At 58.0% G+C, this 18,547-nt stretch overlaps 1 protein-coding gene across 1 annotated transcript in view; it reads left to right on the top strand.

Moving 5' to 3' along the window:
- The window catches only part of DNAH2 (dynein axonemal heavy chain 2), a 102,671-nt gene that overhangs the window by 75,760 nt on the left and 8,364 nt on the right, over positions 1-18,547 (top strand). Inside the window, 28 exon segments of the mRNA XM_054994545.1 lie at positions 774-962; positions 2,426-2,511; positions 2,798-2,928; positions 3,335-3,478; positions 3,708-3,875; positions 3,956-4,116; positions 4,935-5,074; positions 5,430-5,577; positions 5,683-5,822; positions 6,028-6,238; positions 6,320-6,436; positions 6,915-7,056; positions 7,522-7,691; positions 7,883-7,999; positions 8,419-8,583; positions 8,929-9,054; positions 9,308-9,456; positions 9,676-9,742; positions 10,259-10,409; positions 10,666-10,814; positions 10,985-11,118; positions 11,849-11,993; positions 12,266-12,465; positions 13,216-13,342; positions 16,255-16,441; positions 17,079-17,227; positions 17,581-17,764; positions 17,957-18,147. Coding sequence (XP_054850520.1) covers positions 774-962; positions 2,426-2,511; positions 2,798-2,928; positions 3,335-3,478; positions 3,708-3,875; positions 3,956-4,116; positions 4,935-5,074; positions 5,430-5,577; positions 5,683-5,822; positions 6,028-6,238; positions 6,320-6,436; positions 6,915-7,056; positions 7,522-7,691; positions 7,883-7,999; positions 8,419-8,583; positions 8,929-9,054; positions 9,308-9,456; positions 9,676-9,742; positions 10,259-10,409; positions 10,666-10,814; positions 10,985-11,118; positions 11,849-11,993; positions 12,266-12,465; positions 13,216-13,342; positions 16,255-16,441; positions 17,079-17,227; positions 17,581-17,764; positions 17,957-18,147 — 4,188 coding nt within the window.

The following is an 18,547-nucleotide window of genomic DNA, read 5'->3' as shown; positions in this document are numbered from 1 at the left end:
CACCTGTGCAGGAAATCCAGGTGGCATCACGTGAACGAACAAGGGCTGGGCTCCAGCAGGAAGAATCCCTGGGCACTGAGATATATAGAGTCATAGGGTTGGAAGGGACCTCCAGGGTCATCTAGCCCAACCCCCTGCACAGTGCAGGAAATTCGCAACTACCTCCCTCCCCCCGCCAGCGACCCCTGCCCCATGCCCAAAGATGGCAAAACACCATCAGGATCCCCAGCCAAACTGGCCTGAGGGAAATTGCTTCCAGACCCCAAAATGGTCACCATTATTCTTTATTCTTCTAGCCCCTTCAGTAACTCAGTCTGGTGTCGGGCCATTATTGTCCCTATTTTAAAGGTAGTGACTGAGGCCACCGGTAATTTCTGTGGCAGAACTGGAACTCTGTGTCTCCCAGGGCTTAAGACCAGCAAGTGGTGGGGAAAGCGTGGGAGGGGTTTTGGAGAGAGGTGCTAAGTGGACCCGGAAGTGAAGGCTGACTCCTGAGGCCACCCGGCATGGCTTTGGAGCTTCTCACCAGCCTGGGCCAGTTGAGGGGGCTACCAGCACCTGCCACTTCGTGTGGCTGGGATTTGTGCCTTTCTGCCTTCTTGTTTGGGTGTGGCACTTCCCACAGCTCCTGGGGAAAGCCCGGAGGGTCCCAGTTGGCAGATCCTGCCCAGAAGAGGCCACGTGGGTGTGATTCGACACCCCAACCTGGGCAGGCTGGAGGGGGTCTGCTGCCTCTGCCCCACCCTCAGCTTTCCTCACCCTTTTCCCACTAGGATTCCCAAATCCGACGCATCTTTGGCACCATGATCAACCAGAAGCTGCAGACCTTTGAGGAGGGGGTGAAGCCCATCGGGAACGTCATCACAGAGGCCACCATGGAGCTCTACAACAGCGTGGTCCAGAAATTCCTGCCCACCCCAGCCAAAATCCACTACCTCTTCAACCTGCGTGACATTTCCAAGGTGCCTGGATGGCTGTGTTTGGGCCGGGAGTGGGTGGGTGGGGGGATGTGTGGTGAGTGGCTCTGTGCAGGCATCACAACGCCCCTTTCCTGGCTTCCTCCTTCCTTTTGAAGGGGGCTGTCACTCAAGGATGGGAGGCAGGTGCGGCTGGATTGATGCGTCTGTGTACACAAGGGTGGGCCTCTCACCCACAACGCCCAGACTCATTCTGCCTCAGGCAAGGAAGTGAGTCCTTGTTAGCTCTTCCTTCACAGCAGAGAGTTCGGGCAGCTTCTCCCTCTCTGCAGTCCTTTTCTGCCTTCCTAACATCCTTGTTTCTTTTTGCCTAATATTGCGGCTTCCTTTCAGGATCAAAACGTTTTTCTGTTCTGTTTCCAGACCCCTTCAGCAGTGGCATCTGCTGAAGGCTTGGAAACAGGGCGGGGTGGGGGGCTGCGCATCCGGGCACTGTGCGGCCCCGACTCTTGTGAGGTGCACGCACATCAAGCACACAATTCTGAGGCTGGGGTTGTGGAACAGGAGCTGTGCTGCTTGAAAGCCTCCAGGCAAGGGTTAATGCTCATTGTGCTTGTGTGAGCAGGCAGGCCCAGGGGTCCGGAGCATTAGGATTCCAAGTGAGCAGCGAGGCTCCTTCCCACCAGCCTTACGGAGCACACATCAGACAGGCACAGCAACTTTGGAGAGAGTTTGAAGGCATCAAACGTTCCTGAATGTTTGTCCCTGGCCGGAGCCTGGAAGCTCTCATCAGGCACATCAAATGCCGGCAGGTTGCACACAAGCCAGCCTGGTTCTGGCAGCCCTCACCCCCCCAGTCTCTGCACGGCAGCAGTGGCAGTTGGCTGGTGAAGGGAAGGGGGGGTGGGGGGCTTTGCTCCTCCCTCGACGGTGTCATCCCGGAGAAAGTTTTGACCAAGAACAGCCTGTCCTCTCCTGGGGCTCCGGCTGTGACCTGTAAGTGTTGGAGCTGAGGGTGCTTGGAAGGCTCTTTGCCCTGGGAGGTGCCCCCGGTAGGCTGAGCAGGGCACTGTCAACATAGGGGTGCTGGCTGGTCTCTGGTTGAGGACCATGAGCTCCAGGGAGAGAAGTCAGCTCTCCCTGACAGGTTTGCAAGACAGAATGAAGGCACGGGGTCACTTTCTTCCCTTCAGAGGGCCCCTCCCTGCATTTTCCCACTGAGGGGGGGGCAGTTGTGCCATAGTGGCCTTGGGAACAGTCTGAACGATGGCTTGGGGTCTGTCCCTTTTTCCAGCCAAGTGGCAAGTGAAGTTTGAAGCGGGAGGTAGGCGGTTGGAGCAGGGCAGGGTGTCGCCTTCTGTGCGGCACCTTTTGGGAATGCTATAAGTGGGGGGGGGGGGCATCTCCAGCTCACACCTTGAGCACCCAATAGGAAGAAAGTTGAGGAATATAAAAAGAAACAGACTTGGGAAAGCGTCTCCTCTCCTTCTCTGCTGCCCCTTGCACAGGTGTTCCAGGGCATGCTGCGTGCCCACAAGGATTTCCACGATACCAAAGCCAGCCTGACACGCTTGTGGATTCACGAGTGCTTCAGGTAGAGCTTCTCCGATAGTCTCTTCTGCCACTTCTGACGGGGAACCATTGCAGTGCCGGTGGGGGGCGGGCAGGCTTGGAGAGGGCATAAAGGCCCAGGATACCCGGCTGTCTCCTGTGATGTACAGGGAAGCTGAATGTGGCTGTGTAAGCTGGCCTTTCCTGAGAGTGCCTCAGCTCTGTTCTGGGCACCCAGGGATGTCATCATTCTCCTGGGACCCGGTCTCTGGAAGCAGGGAGACGTGTGAACCCCCAGAGCACATGGAACTCCTCCACCTCTCTTTCAGGGTCTTCTCTGACCGCCTAGTGGACGCTCAAGACATGGAGGCCTTTACTGTTCTCTTGAGTGAGAAACTAGGCACCTTCTTTGACCTGACCTTCCATAATCTCTGCCCCAACAAACGCCCTCCTATCTTTGGTATGTGCCAACTGTGCCCTGGGACTGGAGGGCAAACTGGGGTATGTGTGTTGTGGACCCACCTGAGGTCTGGTATTTTGGTAGATACAGAGATACTTGCTCCTCCCCTCTTGGCCTGTTCCCCATCTTAGTCCCACAGGCACTTTCTAGTCTGGGTTGTGGGGAAAGAAAAGGAGGATGAGTTGAAAGGGAAGTGGCGCCTAGGGTCTACAGCTAGAGGGGATAGGAGTTGTCCGATTTGGTTAGATGGTTACAGTTCTGGAGATGGGGTGAATGTTTATTGGCCAGATCTCGGAGAGGCTGGAAGTCCAAGCTGAAAGGGGCCTGGGGATCTTAAGCCCATGGGATCTGTGGGGCAGGGGGCATGTGTCTGTTCCTTTGTGGGTTCTGAGGTGCTTCTTTCCAGGGGACTTCATGCGCAATGTGTACGAGGACCTGATGGACATGGCTGTTCTGAAGGCAGAGATGGAGCGGGCATTGAGTGACTACAACCGGATGCCAGGGGTGGTGCCAATGAGGCTGGTGCTTTTCCGAGATGCCATTGAGCACAGTGAGTGAGGGGAGGCAGGCCAAGGGGCGCTGCTGGGCTGTTCCTGTGACCCCGGCTTCTCTGCTGCTGCTGCTGCATTGAGGGGCGGGGCACAGCGGCAGAGATGGATAAATTGCATCTGGATGGATTCTTGGCCGGAAGGGAATACGGATCAGAAGATCCAGGACGGTTCCCTTCTGCCCCTTGGCCACCACTGCCACCGCATGGCGCTCTTGGTGTTTCCCTGCAGTAACCCGCATTGTCCGGGTGATCAGTCAGCCCCGTGGGAACATGCTGCTGGTGGGCATCGGGGGCAGCGGGCGCCAGAGCCTGGCACGCCTGGCCTCGTCCATCTGCGAGTACTACACCTTCCAGATCGAGGTCTCCAGGCAGTATCGCAAACAGGAGTTCCGGGAAGGTGAGGAAGGGCTTGAGAATCCAGCCACAAGCCCTGCGGGCCTCTGTTGCCGGCCCACTGACCGCTGACTGTCCCTGCAGACATCAAGAGGCTTTACCGCCAGACGGGGGTCGACCAGAAGCCCACGACCTTCCTGTTCGTGGACACGCAGATCGCGGACGAGTGCTTTCTCGAGGATATCAACAACATCCTCAGCTCTGGGGAGGTGCCCAACCTCTACAAGACAGAAGAGTTTGAGGAGGTCGGTGTGCAGCGGGAAGGAGCAAGTGGGCTGGAGGGAACGGGGTGGGGGTGGGGGGCTGGAGCATGGCTGCCGTGGAGCGTACATCCCCAGTCCGTGCTGTGATCTTTCTTGCTCCGGTGCGCGGTCCAGACAGCGGAGTTGCCTCTCTTCCTTGGGACTGTTGCCTCTCTCTTCCTTGGGAGTTGCCTCTCTTCCTTGGGTTAGACAAACGCTGCTCTGCTCGAGTGGAGCTTCTCTTGCCAAGCGGGAGCCACCACCCTCAGGTTTCGTTTTGCCTCCGAGAGTGATTAATTTCGGGGGAAAAAAGAGGGGCCCAGCTCTCTGCTTCCATTTTGGTATGTGGGAATAAGTAGTCTGCAGGTGCTCTGAGCCTTCATTCCCCTCTTTGTTTATCACCACATTGCATCTAGAGGTGTGAAGGTCCTGGGCTATTCTTCTTGTAAGGAACAAGAGAGCCTTTTAAAACTAGAACACGCAGGAGTCTTGTGGGCTCCTTCAGTCTAGCACGAACTTTTGCAGGGCTTGAGCCCGATGCATCAGAGGCGTAAGTCAGTTCCCTCACTAGGCAGGTGCTTATACAGGTGAAGTTATGAGGAAGAAAACAGCAAGCGGCAGGATCAAAGGGCCATGAAATGTAAGTAGTCAAGGATGAGAGATCATTGCATAAAATTCAATAGAAACCCCTCTGCGGAGCGTAGAGGCAACACCCGCCATGGCTGAGGGGTCCCAAGTCCCTGCCAAGTCCTTTGGAAAGAGCATCCGGCTTCTTGGCAAATTCTGGTTCAACAGTTCCGTGCTTCTCTTTCCGTGTCCAGATCCAGAACAATATCATAGATGCCGCTCGGGCCGAGGGCATCCAGGAGAGCCAGGACAGCATCTTTGCCTACCTAATCGAGAGGGTGCGGAACAATCTGCACGTCGTGCTGTGCCTGAGCCCCGTGGGCGATCCCTTCAGGTGAGCCGTGTTGGGAAGGGCCAGCTGCCAGCCAGATAGGCAAGCCGAGAGCTTTTGCTTGTAGAAAGGAGCAAGAATCCAGTAGTACCTTTAAGATTAACAAAATTTGGGGTAGGGTATGAGCTTTTGTGAGTCACAGCTCACTTCTTCAGAAGTTTTTACTTGGCACAAGGGTGACCCCTGGTGGTCAGGAGTGGCTGAAGCTAGAGGCCAACCGTTGACTGATGGGTGTGAAGTCAAGAGGGGAGAGAGGACAAGAACGGAAGGCAAGGGAAGGGTCCAGCCAGGGCCACAGAGGGTGGGCACAGAACGGGAGGAGGCCACAACTCACCCAGGCTATGCTGTTCTATGCCAGGAACTGGATTCGCCAGTACCCAGCCCTGGTAAACTGCACTACCATCGACTGGTTCTCCGAGTGGCCAAAGGAGGCCCTGTTGGAGGTGGCCGAGAAGTACTTGGAGGGTGTGGATCTGGGCAGCGTGGAAAGGGGAAGCCTCGACACGGTGAGGAGCTGTGGCTGTTCCTGAGGGGGTGAGGGGCTGGAGGCCGGCTGGTCTTTCCTCCGCAGAGCGGGACGCTGTGATCTTCCTCCTCCTCCTCTTGCCTAGATCCATAAGCGAGTGGCGAAAATCTTTGTGACCATGCACTGGTCCGTGGCCAGGTACTCGCAGAAGATGATGCTGGAGCTCCGGCGCCATAACTACGTCACCCCTACCAACTACCTGGAGCTGGTCTCGGGATACAAGAAGTAAGGGGGCCTTGGGGGCTGCCTCACCCCACCTCGCTCTAGGGAAGCCAGGCGGGGTGGGAGATGACACCCTGCCCCTATGAAGGGACAAGGCTCGAGGGGATGCCAGGGGGTCTTTGCCAGTTGAGGGGGGGGCGTGTATCGAAGAGCTGAGCTGGGTGGAGAATGCTTCAGGCACCCACAGCCCCTCGCTGCACCTTGGCAGGCTCCTGGCGGAGAAGCGGAAGGAGCTCTCCGAGCAAGCCAATAAGCTCCGCAACGGGCTCTTCAAGATCGACGAGACCCGGGAGAAGGTCGAGGTGATGACGCTGGAGCTGGAGGAGGCCCGGAGGAAGGTGGCCGAATTCCAGAGGCAGTGCGAGGAGTACCTGGTCATCATCGTCCAGCAGAAGCGAGAGGCAGACGAGCAGCAGAAGGTGAGGCGCCCACCAAGGGGCCAAGCTAGTGAGGGACTCCTGCCTCCCCTGGTCCCTGATGCTCCTCTTCCTCTCTTGCAGACGGTGACTGCCAACAGCGAGAAGATTGCCGCCGAGGAGATCAAGTGCAAAGCTTTGGCCGACAATGCCCAGAAGGACCTGGAGGAGGCCTTGCCTGCCCTGGAGGAGGCCATGAAGGTGGGTGGGGTCCCGGAGAGAGCTTTGGAGCTGGCTAGCAGACAAGAGGCATGGAGCAGTCTCTCTTCCTGGGCAATAAGGGGGATTTTTGGCCAGCAGAGCTCCTTTTTGACAACACGTGTCAGGACAATATTTACAGCAGATTTTAAAACTAGCGAAGTCATCCCTTTGCTGAACAAACCTGTTGCCACAGCAGGGAAATGAAAACAGCTTCTGGACTTCTCTGTGCTCTCTGGTGTTCCCTCTTCAGCCCCAAACCATCCCATGACCTCCACTGGCAACAGCAGTAGCTCCTGAGCGCTCTGCCAGCCGCCCTCCCGCCTAGCCCCAGGACCCTGGACTCTTCTAGCCAGGCAGGTGATGGCTGGTGGTTTATGCGGCCTGTGCGAATCTCTTCCCTTTGTGCTGGTATAGTCTGGAGCCTTTCCCTAAGGGGCAGCTTCTGCTTCTACGTCCCCTGTTCTTGCCCTTTCCCCAGGCCTTGGAGTCACTCAACAAGAAGGACTTGACCGAGATTAAGTCCTACGGCCGGCCGCCTACCCTAGTGGAGACCGTCATGCAAGCGGTCATGATCCTGCGAGGCAGTGAGCCCACCTGGGCTGAAGCCAAGAAGCAGCTGGGTAAGGAGATGCTGAGGAGCTCCAACTCAGGGGTGGGGGGCAGCTGTGGGGGGTGGTCTGAGGTCGATGGGATGTCCTGAGAGCAGAATCCTGGAATCACTGAAAGTCACCGGCAGTCTTGGAGAAGAAGCGGGTGGACTGATGGGCTCCCAGCAGCAGCCTGCTATTTATTCACCTAATTATTTGTACACTGCTTTTTCCCCAATGGCTTGCAACATTATTTCCCCCTCCCCTCTCAAGAAGAACCCTTTTTGGTAGCTTAGTCTGAGTGTGTGTGACTGGTCCAAGGTCACCCAGTGTGCTTTGGTGGCAGAGTGGAGGATTCGAACCTGGGCCTCCTAGGTCGTAGTCCAACACTAACCGCTGCAGCGCACTGGTTTTCTGGCCGTTGCTGCAGGACCCCGGCCAGGGGCTTGGGGCGAGGGCTCTTGCCTGACTCCCCTGAGCCCAGCCTGCCTTCTCTAGGTGAGCCAAACTTCATTAAGCAGTTGGTCTACTTCGACAAGGACAACATTTCTGACAAGGTGCTGAAGAAGATCAGCGCCTACTGCTCCCAGCCGGACTTCCAGCCGGACATCATTGGGCGGGTCTCGGTGGCTGCGAAGTCCCTTTGCATGTGGGTGCGAGCCATGGAGGTGAGGCCAGGTGCGGGGGGCGGGGGGGACTCTTGGAGGAGAGGGCACGCTGGGGCCAGGGGGCCTGGGAAGGAAAGGGGATGGGGTGGATGGGATGGGATGGGATGGGATGGGATGGGATGGGGGGGACGACAGAAAATGCTCTGTCACAGCCTTTGCATGTTGCACTGCACTGCTCGTGTTTCTCCCAGATGTATGGCCGTATTTACCGTGTGGTGGAGCCCAAGCGCGCCCGCATGAATGCCGCCTTGGCCCAGCTGGCGGAGAAGCAGGCCGCCCAGGCAGAGGCACAGGAGAGGCTCCGAGAGGTCAGTCCGAGCCGGGGCGTCCCCCTTGCTGCCCGCTGCCTCCCCCTCCAAGGGTCTCTGTTCCTCTGGTTGTTGCATTCACCGTTCTTCAGACAGCACTTTTGCCTCCCCGGTCCAGTCGAGGAGCTCATGCCTTGCCCACAAGGGAAGAAGAGTGGAAGGGGAAGGGGCAGAGGAGGGCGTGGGGCCAGGAGGTGTCCAAGCGTGGGGCCAGGAGGTGTTCTCGCTTGGATGGAGGCCTTGGAAGTATGCTCGGGACTCCTCTCGCTGGTGACAGAGAGCACAGGGCCCTTCCCGTCCCTTCCGCCGCCCCCAGGCAACACGGCACCCCATCCTCCTGTTGCCACAGATGAATTTTTGTAGACCTCCCTTCCTCCAACAAGGCCTGGCCCTAAGATCCCTTCCCTGCTCCTGCTCAGGTCGCTGAGAAACTGGAGATGCTCAAGAAGGAGTATGAGGAGAAGCTGGCCCAGAAAGAGGAGCTGCGGAGGAAGTCGGAGGAGATGGAGATCAAGCTGGACCGGGCGGACAAGCTGGTGTCGGGCCTGGCAGGAGAGAAAATCCGATGGGAGGAAACAGTGAAGGTGGGGCCCAGTTTGGAACTCCTTTACCACTAGCACACCGAAACGAGGGCTGCTATGCTTGACGAAAGGCACTGGCTGACCCCCCCCCACCTCCCTTGGCCTCCCTTGGAGGACCAGGCTTCCTTTTTGCTGGCGCTTTTCAAGGATCAAGGAGAAGGACAGCCGAAGGTTGTGTGGGAAGGAAAGGTGGTGCGGGAGGGCAGAAGTGGCGGCAGTTTTCAGATATCCCCTGAGCTGCCCGAGAAAGAGAGACTTGGCCTGATGGGAAGGGGAGCTGTTTTGGTCCCCTGCAGCTGAGAAGGCGAAAAGTAGCTGGAGACAAACCCATCTCCTGCCTCCCTCTAGGGCCTGGAGGAAGACCTGGGCTACCTGGTAGGGGACTGCTTGCTGGCGTCTGCTTTTCTGTCCTACATGGGGCCCTTCCTGTCAAATTATCGGGATGAGATTCTCTCGCACATCTGGGCCAAGCAGGTAACGGTGGTCAGCAGTTCTGCCTTGCTTTCCGGCCCTTGCCATCCCCACTTGCTTGGAAGTTTGCCCCAAATGTAGTGGGCAGTGCTTCCAAGGACCAGGTTGTGGGCTGTTGAGGTGCTCTCAGGAGCCTGTGGAAGTCCCTTTCCAAGTCCTGCCCATCATTCTGTGATCCGGTCCCGGAGGAGAAGCGAACTGGGGCCGGAGTGGGCCCTGCCTGCCCCTCTCTGATCCTCCTGCTCTGCGCCTGCAGATCCGGGAGCTCCACGTGCCCTGCTCTCCCGGCTTCACGTGCGACGGCTTCCTCTCCAACCCAACTGTGGTGCGCAACTGGAACATCCAGGGCCTTCCCTCAGACAACTTTTCCACTGAGAACGGAATCATCGTCACGCGGGGCAACCGGTGAGCACTGGCCGGCCCTCGGGAAGGCTCTTTCATCACCCCAGCTAGCTTCTTTGTGCCGGGATCCAGCCCTCAGCCCTGGGCTGCCCCATTCCTTCGGATCACACCAGGGCGCCAGCTCCAAATCTCCCTGGCCCTCCTTGGAAGCCCTGAGGGCCCCGGGAAGCCCACCCGCCAGTGGCCGAGAGGATTGCACTGAAGCCCGGCTTCCATCATTAGGTGGCCGCTGATGATCGACCCACAGTGCCAGGCCACCAAATGGATCAAGAACATGGAAGCCAAGAAAGTAAGGAGGACTGGGGTGGGCTCCAAGAAGTTCTGAGTGGGTGGCAGTCCTTCCTAGGGAATTGTGGGGGGGGGGCATTTCTTTGAAAACCCACAATGTTTCCTATGGTGTAGCAAGCTCAGTATTGTGTAAGACTGGCAGTGGCTCCACGGCTTTCACTTCATCTGCCGCCTGTCCCTTTTAACTGGAGAGGCCCAGGGCTCGAACCCGTGACTTTCTGTATGCCAAGCAAGCGCTCCAGCACTGAGCCACAGCCTCTCCCCGTTTGTACCCTGGAACATGCAACCTCTGATGTGCTCCCCTTGTTCCAAGGGGCCATAGTTACTCCCTCCTCCTTGTCTGCGATCTGTGCTTCTCCCTTTCTGCCTCTTCCCTTCTCCCTAACCCATCCTCCTCCACTGCAAGGATCCCGTCTTTCCCGCAGATGGCGCTTGGGGGGGAGCTGGGCAGCAGAGGGTCCCAAAGGCCCTCCTAGGTCCCTGGTGCTGATGCGGGACCTCGCCTCTCTTCTCACAGGGCCTCAAGATCATCGACTTGCAGATGCCCGATTACATGCGCATCCTGGAGAACGCCATCCAGTTTGGCTTGCCCGTGCTGCTGCAGAACGTGCAGGAGGAGCTTGACCCCACCCTGGCCCCGATCCTGAACAAGTCTGTCACCAAAGTGGGTGAGCTTTGGGGTGCAGGGCTTGGCTCGCAAAGGAGAGGGCCTCCAGGAGACCTTTCCAAACTCCTGTAAAGGGGCGTGTCATGACTAAGGTGGCAGAATGCAAGCCGATCCCCCTCACTGGAAGAAAAGATGCCCCACGGCTGGAAGGAAAGCGGCTAGAGGGAGAGTGATCTTGGGGCCTGGAGCAAGGGAAGTCTGTCCTAGTTGGCCCCCGACTTGCTGTGTGTGTGTGTGTGTGTGTGTGTGTGTGGCAGGTGGGCGTCTGCTGATCCGGCTGGGGGACAAGGAGGTGGAATATCACCCAGACTTCCGCTTCTACCTCACTACCAAGCTGTCCAACCCGCACTACACCCCGGAGACCTCTTCCCAGACCACCATTGTCAACTTTGCTGTCAAGGAGCAGGTAGGAGCTTAGCCCAAGCTGCCTGGCCCAGGATGGCCTCTGGACTTTGGGGTGGGGAAGCCCAGCTTCTCTGGAAAGGCTTTGAAAGCAGCAAGAAGGGAGGCCGGAGAAGGGCCACCCCCCCCGCCCCAAAGTGGAGAATTGGTGTTGAGTGCCGTGGGCTTCCTCAGGGTTTGGAGGCCCAACTCTTGGGCATTGTGGTGCGGAAGGAGAGACCTGAGCTGGAAGAGCAGAAGGACTCCCTGGTGCTCAACATCGCTGCGGGCAAAAAGAAGCTGCAGGAACTGGAGGATGAGATCCTGAGGTAGGCGGGGGGGGGGGGAATAATAATATAATAATAACAACAACATTCAGTTTACATACCGCCCTTCAGGACAACTTAACACCCACTCAGAGTGGTTTACAAAGTATGTCATTCTATCCCCATAACAATCACCCTGTGAGGTGGGTGGGGCTGAGAGAGCTCTGGAAGAGCCATGACTTACCCAAGGTCACCCAGCTGGCTTCCAGCAGAGGAGGAGGGAATCAGTTTAGAGTTCCGCTGCTCTTAACCACGACACCAAACTGGAAGGGACAAAGACCAGGGACAGCCTGCCATTCAGTGAACAGTTGGGAGGACTCGCAACTCATTTCCAAGCCATTTGTGCATGTAAAGCAGTGTAGAAAGCGTGGCTGAGAACATCTGCTGAAGAAACCATGGCGAAGTTAGACAACCATTTAAAGGACTGACAGGCCTCTGTCCCGGGCGCCTTCCCCCTCTGCACTGAGCAGTGCCATCGAGCTGCATGTCTGCCATTACCCCTTCTCTCTCCCTGGCACACTCCTGGCTGCCTGTCCAGTCTGTGGGTTCCCTATGGCTGACCGTTCCCATTGGCTGCTCCAGCCTAAGGAGGGCCTCTCTGCCTTCCTGTCCCTTGCAGTTTGGCCCCGGGGTGGGGGGGCTGTCCCTGCCTGTCCTCTGCTTCCTCCAGGCCATTTGCAAGCAAGAGTCGGCCTCTGCACTCCCATTCCCTCACCCTTCCTCCTGCCCTCAGGCTGCTGAACGAAGCCACGGGGTCCCTCTTGGATGACGTGCAGCTGGTGAACACGCTGCAGACCTCGAAGATCACAGCCAATGAGGTCACGGAGCAGCTGGAGACCAGCGAAACCACGGAGATCAAAATTGACACTGCCCGGGAGGTGAAAGGGGGGCGAGATTTGGGGACTTTGAATGCCTGGGGTGGGCAGGTACTGGGGAGGCAGAGGGAGCCGTTTGGCCGGGCAGCCCCCTCCTGGTTTCTGAGTTTTTAGGAGAAGCATTTTGGCACGTCTCCTGGCAGCCAGTGGGCTAGAAACGTGCTCTGCTTCTTCAGTGCCTGCAGTGGCGGCAGGGACCCGTGCTGCTGCTTCAGCCGGCGGCCAGTTGGCCCCTGTGCATCCTCCCTTTTGCTGACTGCTTGTGCCCCTGCCAGGCCTACCGCCCCTGCGCTCAGCGGGCCTCCATCCTCTTCTTCGTCCTCAATGACATGGGCAAGATTGATCCCATGTACCAGTTCTCCCTGGACTCCTACATCGACCTCTTCAACCTCAGCATCCAGAAGAGCCACCGGAGCACCAAGCTGGAGGAGAGGATCCGCTACCTCAACGAATACCACACCTACTCGGTCTACAGGTAGCCAGCCCTGCTGCGGGGCTGGGATGCCCTCCTCTCCTCGCCTGCTGGGCAGTGGGGTTCTTGGGCCCTCCTTGGGGGAAGAGGCGGGTGCAGAAAGAATGCCCAAGGGAAGGTCCATTACCCACCACCCTCCGGCTCAACAAGAGGTTGCTCCTGTTGTACGGAAGGAGAGGCCGGGCCCAGTGGCATAGCGTGGGGGGGGGGGCAGGGGAGCGGCCGCCCCAGGTGCAAAATTTTGAGGGGGACCACATCCATGGCTCCTCCCTGGGAGTGCTCCTGGCCCACCTCCCTGCTGCTTCACCCGTGCCGCTGTCGCCAGCTAGGTGCCCACTGAGCCGGGTGCCCCGGTGGCACGGCAGGTGGCGCGGCAGGCAGCCCACCTTCCCGCCCCCTCCCAGAGTGCTCCCGCTGTTCGGGCCACTTGCCTCCCCAGCCCCTTACCTCTTTGCTGCAGCCACCTGCGCTGCTGCCATCAGCTTGGCGCCCAGCAGTGGCGCGGGCAGCTGTGGCGAAGAGGTAAGGGGCGGTGAGGTGAGCGTTCTGAACCACGGGAGCGTTCGATGATGTCACAGAAGTCACTTCCTTCCCCGGGCGCCCCTAACCCATGCTGCGCTGCTGGCTGGGCCCCCTCTGCTAGGAAGAGGCCCAGGAAGAGCTCACCTCTGGCTGGGAGTGGGGGTGAAACACGAGGTGGCGATTTCTTTCCCAGGCTGCCAGCCGTTCCAGTGGCTCTCTCCTTTCACCTAGATACACCTGCCGGGGCCTCTTTGAACGCCACAAGCTGCTTTTCAGCTTCCAGATGTGCGCCAAGATCCTGGAGGTGTCCGGCAACCTCAAGATGGATGAGTACAACTTCTTCTTGCGGGGGGGAGTGGTAAGTACCAAGTGGGGGGCACTAGAGAGCGACTGGTTTGGGGGCTGGTCAGGAGGAGAATCTGGAGCGCTTGTGCCACTGCAGCCTTGCACGGTTTAGGGGATGGCTTCTCCCAGCCCCTGCAGGGAAGAGAACCCACTTGTCGTCCCCCCCCTGCCCCCGCCCTTCTTCAGAGGCAAAGGCAGTTCTCTTGTGCCCTTTTCTCTGCTGGATGCCCTCCGAACTTGCCTTCCTTGGCCCGTTGAGGCTTCTGCTCAGCTCACTGTTTGCCACAGAGTGCCCAGCCCGGGGGGCTTGTTGCAGGACAAAAGGCAGAGCTTCATCCGTCCGATCCCTTCCAGGCCTCTGCTTCTGTGACTTTGTGACCCTTAGGTGGTGCTTTCCCTGGTATCCCTGCTCTGCCTTGGCCGTGCTGCTTGAGTCCCTCTGAGTTCAGAAGCCCAGCCTTGTTTGCTTTCGTGCCTGCCCTGGAGTTGCTGGAGCCGCCTAACGGGGCCTGTGCTTCCTGTGTCCTCCATGACCCCGGTGCTCGAGCTTCGTGGCTGGCGCTGGCTGGGCTGGATGCCTGTGGGCTCTTGGATCAGCCTGTTGTGAGTTTAGCAGAGCTTGGCATTCAGAGTCCCAACCAGCCGCTGGTGATTTCCAGGACGCCGCTGGGGGCTTAATGGGCAGGCCTTCCTCGCTGCCGTGCTAGAGGGTTCTCTCTTTCTGTCCATTGGAGGGCATTGCGTGTTTGAGTTCCTTCTGAGCAAGGGTGCAGGAGGAGCCTTCTTTGGAGCACAGGTCTAAAGGCACTCGTGGTTGGTGTGGGTTGTGAAGGAACAGACTCACAAGCCCCCTCCCTTTGGGCTCTGGGAGCTTGGAAAAGCCCTGCAGCCATCCCAGGTCTCCATCCAGCGCTGGGTAGTAACTTCTCTCTGGGTAGTAACTGCTGCCCCCAACAGATCTGAACAGGTATCTCCTACTAGACAGGCTTGTTGTGCTCTTTATCTCTGGTTCTGTTTAAAGGCTGCACTTAAGAGTCTCTCTACACGAAACGTCTCAGCGCATGTTTGTCAAGTGTAGGGAGATGCAATGTTAGCTGGGAAGCGTAGTTTAAAAAGACAGAGCTGGCTGAGATCGCTCCTCAGATGGTTTGTTAATTTCATCTTCACTCCCCAGAAGGCTCTGTCAATTTCACCTAAAACTGTAAGGAATCTCAACCAGAGGGCAGTGAGGAGTGGAAATGGGCTGGAGCTGCTTTCCAGAGCTGGGCTTGGACCTGGAGAGGTTAAAATGGGCAGCAGTTTCCCTTCTGGCATTTCACAGCCCCATCATACAGCTCCAGTATATAGCAAAGCCTTTGCTCTGCTGCCAGCTATCTTTTAAAACCACCCTTCCTGGCTACCATTGCATCTCCCAACAAGTGTTCTTCACATGTCAGATGTCTCATGTAGAGAGAATCTTAGTTGCTGCATCTTCCAGGTTGCTTGTGCTAGCTAACACTGGGCCTATCTATCACACTTCTGCAATTTTGCACCTTAAGGATGAAGAGCTTTTGCCTTTACCCCTCTTTTGACTTACTCCCGCCTGATCCATTTGCATCCGTAAGCACCGAAGTTTCTGTATCGCATTCTCTGCCACCATTAAAGCTTTACTGTAAGGATCTTGTAGTCGATTAAAAGCTGACCTTTGCTTGCTTCCTGTGCTTTAATGATGTCACGGAATGCCAAAAGACATTCTAGCACTTCAGGGTGAATGTGTTGGTAACAGAACGTTGACAAGTCCTGCAGGTTTTGTAGAGGAAATCAGAGGTCGGTTTTGCAAGAGGAAAAACCTCACAGCAGAGTCTCGAGTAGGAAAAACTTTGTGCTGTGGGCTGGTTTGGAGGCTGAGCACCTGCCAGTCCGGGAGAGCAAAGCAAAAGAATAGGAACAGGGGTGAATTTCACATAACGGATTTGCACGAACCAACGAGATCTTTCAAAGCTTCTGGAAATGTGCAGGCTCAACCTTTGAGGAGTCTCTAGTGGGAAGTTTTCCACTGTTGGAATAAATCCTGGCCTCCCCGAGCTTCCTTGTCATCATGCCTCTTGGATACTTCAGCCCAAAGCGCCACATTCTGCCCCCAGCCTGAACTCGTTCCCTTTGAAATCCTCCTCTTTCCTTCCCCCTCTCTGGACAATCAAGGGCAGAAGGAGGCTTGCTTTCGCAGGGGCCCTCCACTGAGAGAGCCGGGCAGCTTTCCCATTGCCTGGCTTTGTAATCTGAGATGCTCTTGAAGCGTGGCCAAGCCCTGACCATGACAACAGGCCCAAGAACCACAGGGAAGCAAGACCCGCCCACCCTGCAGGGAAGCCTGGCCAGGAGGCCGGTTAAGAGAGAAGCCCGGGCTTGATTGAGAAGGCAGCCCTGGGAAATGGCCGGAGGTTGCCTCTTCCCTGCTAGGGCCTCCAGAGTCCCCTTCTCGCCTCCAGGGTGGACACAGGCTGCTCCCTGGAGGCAGCTGGCACTCGCTGGGCTCTCTTCCTCAAAGACGGGGTCACCCCCTTGCGGCCCCGCAGCACCCAGATTTTACTCCCAGGGCTCCTCCTGGCCTGTGGGCCATTCTTCTTCTTGGGGGGGCAGTTTTCACCTGGGGGAAGCACCCCCTCCCTCGGGCAGGAACGGGCAAGGTCTGACTGGCACCCTCTCATGCCCAGGACAGAAACAGACCCTCGGATGCATTTGTCTGCCTTGCGGCAAGAGAACTGGGATCTGGCTTTCGGAGGAAACCTCTGCTCACTGGACCTTGCATCTCCTCCTGCATGTGTGGTTTGGGCTTTCTGGGTCGGGCAGGTTCTCAGCTTTGTTCAAAGACTCCCAAAGGTTAGCGGGTGACATGGCTTGCTTGAGAGCAAAGCCGAAGGCCTCCCCACACCTCCCTTCTTGCAGGTGCTAGACAGAGAAGGGCAGATGGACAATCCCTGCACAAGTTGGCTGGCCGATGTCTACTGGGACAACATTACCGAGCTGGACAAGCTGACAAACTTCCACGGCATCATGAACTCTTTTGAGCAGTACCCCCGGGATTGGAACCTTTGGTACACCAACGCCAAGCCCGAGAAGGCCATGCTACCAGGTTGAGCACAGCACCGACTGGCTGAACTTGATGGGGCAGGGCTGGGCGGGGCAGCGGGCCTTGGCCTTCTCTCTCACTGTGCGCTGAGGCAGCCTCTCTCTCTGCTTGGATTCGGGTCAGGAGGCAGGGAGCAATTGACCAGCAGCCCCTCCTGTCTGAGGAAGGAGCCAGGTTGCACCCTGCCCCCCCCCCGTGTTATGCAAAAAGATGTATGGGTGAAAGTTATCAGGACTGGATTCCAACTGGGTCTTTTGTGGTAACTTACATCATAACAGTGTGCTTATGGACAGCTTGTGCCACTCTCAGAGCGGTGAACGAAGTCAGTGTTATTATTATCCCCACAATGCAGCTGGGGAGCTGGGCTGAGAGGAGGGGCTCACCCAAGGCCACCTGCTGAGCTCAGAGCAGGAATGGGAGTCAAAATAGCGGAGTCTCATTCACAGCCCAGCCACTTAACCGCTATGCTACAGGGACTCATGGAGTAAACGCTTGAGAGAGTTTGGGCATCTCTGGCAAGGAGGTGACGACCGTGGCTTCCCCTGGGGGCCGCAGGCCTGATTCAGGGTCACCCAGCCCACAGACCTGGGGGATCCTCCTTCCGAGGCAGCCTCTCACCTCACCTGGTTGCTGCTTGCAGGCGAGTGGGAGAACTCCTGCAACCAGATGCAGCGAATGCTGGTCGTCCGATCCCTGCGGCCAGATCGTGTGGCCTTCTGCGTCACGGCCTTCATCGTCTCCAACCTGGGCTCCCAGTTTATTGAGCCACCAGTGCTGAACATGAAGACGGTGAGTAGATGGTGCTGCTGGTATGGAGAGGGGGCTGGGCCTTGGCGTCAAGACTCTCCGGGACGCAGCCACCAAGAGGCCTGTCCCAACTGCGTCCTCTGCAGGGGACCCGGCCACGGTCCCCTTTCCGTTTGTTCTTCCAGCTGCTGCGGACAATGCTCTTTACAGCTTGGTGGTGGTGGCGGTTCTTGGCCCCGAGGCCGGAGGTTTCTGGACAAGCCTCTTGGACGCGTTGCCTGGGGAGGCAGACGGAGCCAGGATCCTCAGGCTTGGTCCTGCCTGGGCCCAGGAAGCAGACGCTTGAGCGAGGGGGCTGGGGATGGTCCTCTCACCCCTGTCTCCGTCTCTCTCAGGTGGTGGATGACTCCACAACAAAGACCCCCCTGATCTTCGTGCTGTCTCCTGGCGTGGACCCCACCTCCTCCCTACTTCAGCTGGCAGAGCAGTCAGGCATGGCCCAGCGCTTCCATGCCCTCTCCCTGGGCCAGGGCCAGGCGCCCATTGCCACCCGCATGATCAAAGATGGCGTCCATCAAGGTGAGGGTGAAAGTGGGCTCCCTCCCGCAACCGTCTCCGCCCCCGCTCTCCTCTGGCCAAGGGTGGAGCCCCCTCCATGCTGCCCCTCCAGGGCTCCCTTCTTCAGCCCTCCCCGCCCAGACACGTTGCCTTCACTCCTCCCTGGGGCCCTGCCCTCTTTAAACCGAACGACCTCCGTGTCTTTCCCGGCAGGCAACTGGGTGTTCCTGGCCAACTGCCACCTCTCGCTCTCCTGGATGCCCCAGTTGGACAAGCTGGTGGAGCAGCTGCAAGTGGAGGAACCGCACCAGTCCTTCCGCCTGTGGCTCAGCTCCAGCCCCCATCCCGACTTCCCCATCTCCATCTTGCAAGCTGGCATCAAGATGACCACGGAGCCTCCCTCGGTGAGGGAGGCCAGAGGCGGGCTGGCAGCAGAGGCGCCTCTATCCCGGCCCTGCTCCTAGAGTGCTTCTGCAGTCTCCTCTGCCCCAGGCTGCCCCTGGCCTAACCCAGACCCCAGCAAAGGCGCAGGTGTCGGGCTGCTGCTGCCCTCTTGATCCCAGGGCCTGCCAGGCGGAAATAGAGACTGCAGCAGTCTCCTGCCGTTCAAATGTACCCCTTCAGAAGGAGTTGGGGGTGCAGCAGCCAGCAACTACTGCGGGTCTGCCAAGGCATAATCAGCAGATGCCCCCTGGGCTGCTCTCTTGGGCCTCCCCCTGGCCTCCCCCTTTCCCCTGCCTCCCCCTCCAGGTGACGGGCGGGCCGCTTGATCCAGGCAGGACAGGCCGTCCTCCCTGTCCACAT

This window comes from Eublepharis macularius, chromosome 12 (assembly GCF_028583425.1).
Source record: "Eublepharis macularius isolate TG4126 chromosome 12, MPM_Emac_v1.0, whole genome shotgun sequence".
In the NCBI taxonomy this organism is placed as follows: Eukaryota; Metazoa; Chordata; class Lepidosauria; order Squamata; family Eublepharidae; genus Eublepharis; species Eublepharis macularius.
This window is presented reverse-complemented; position numbering and strand designations above follow the sequence as displayed.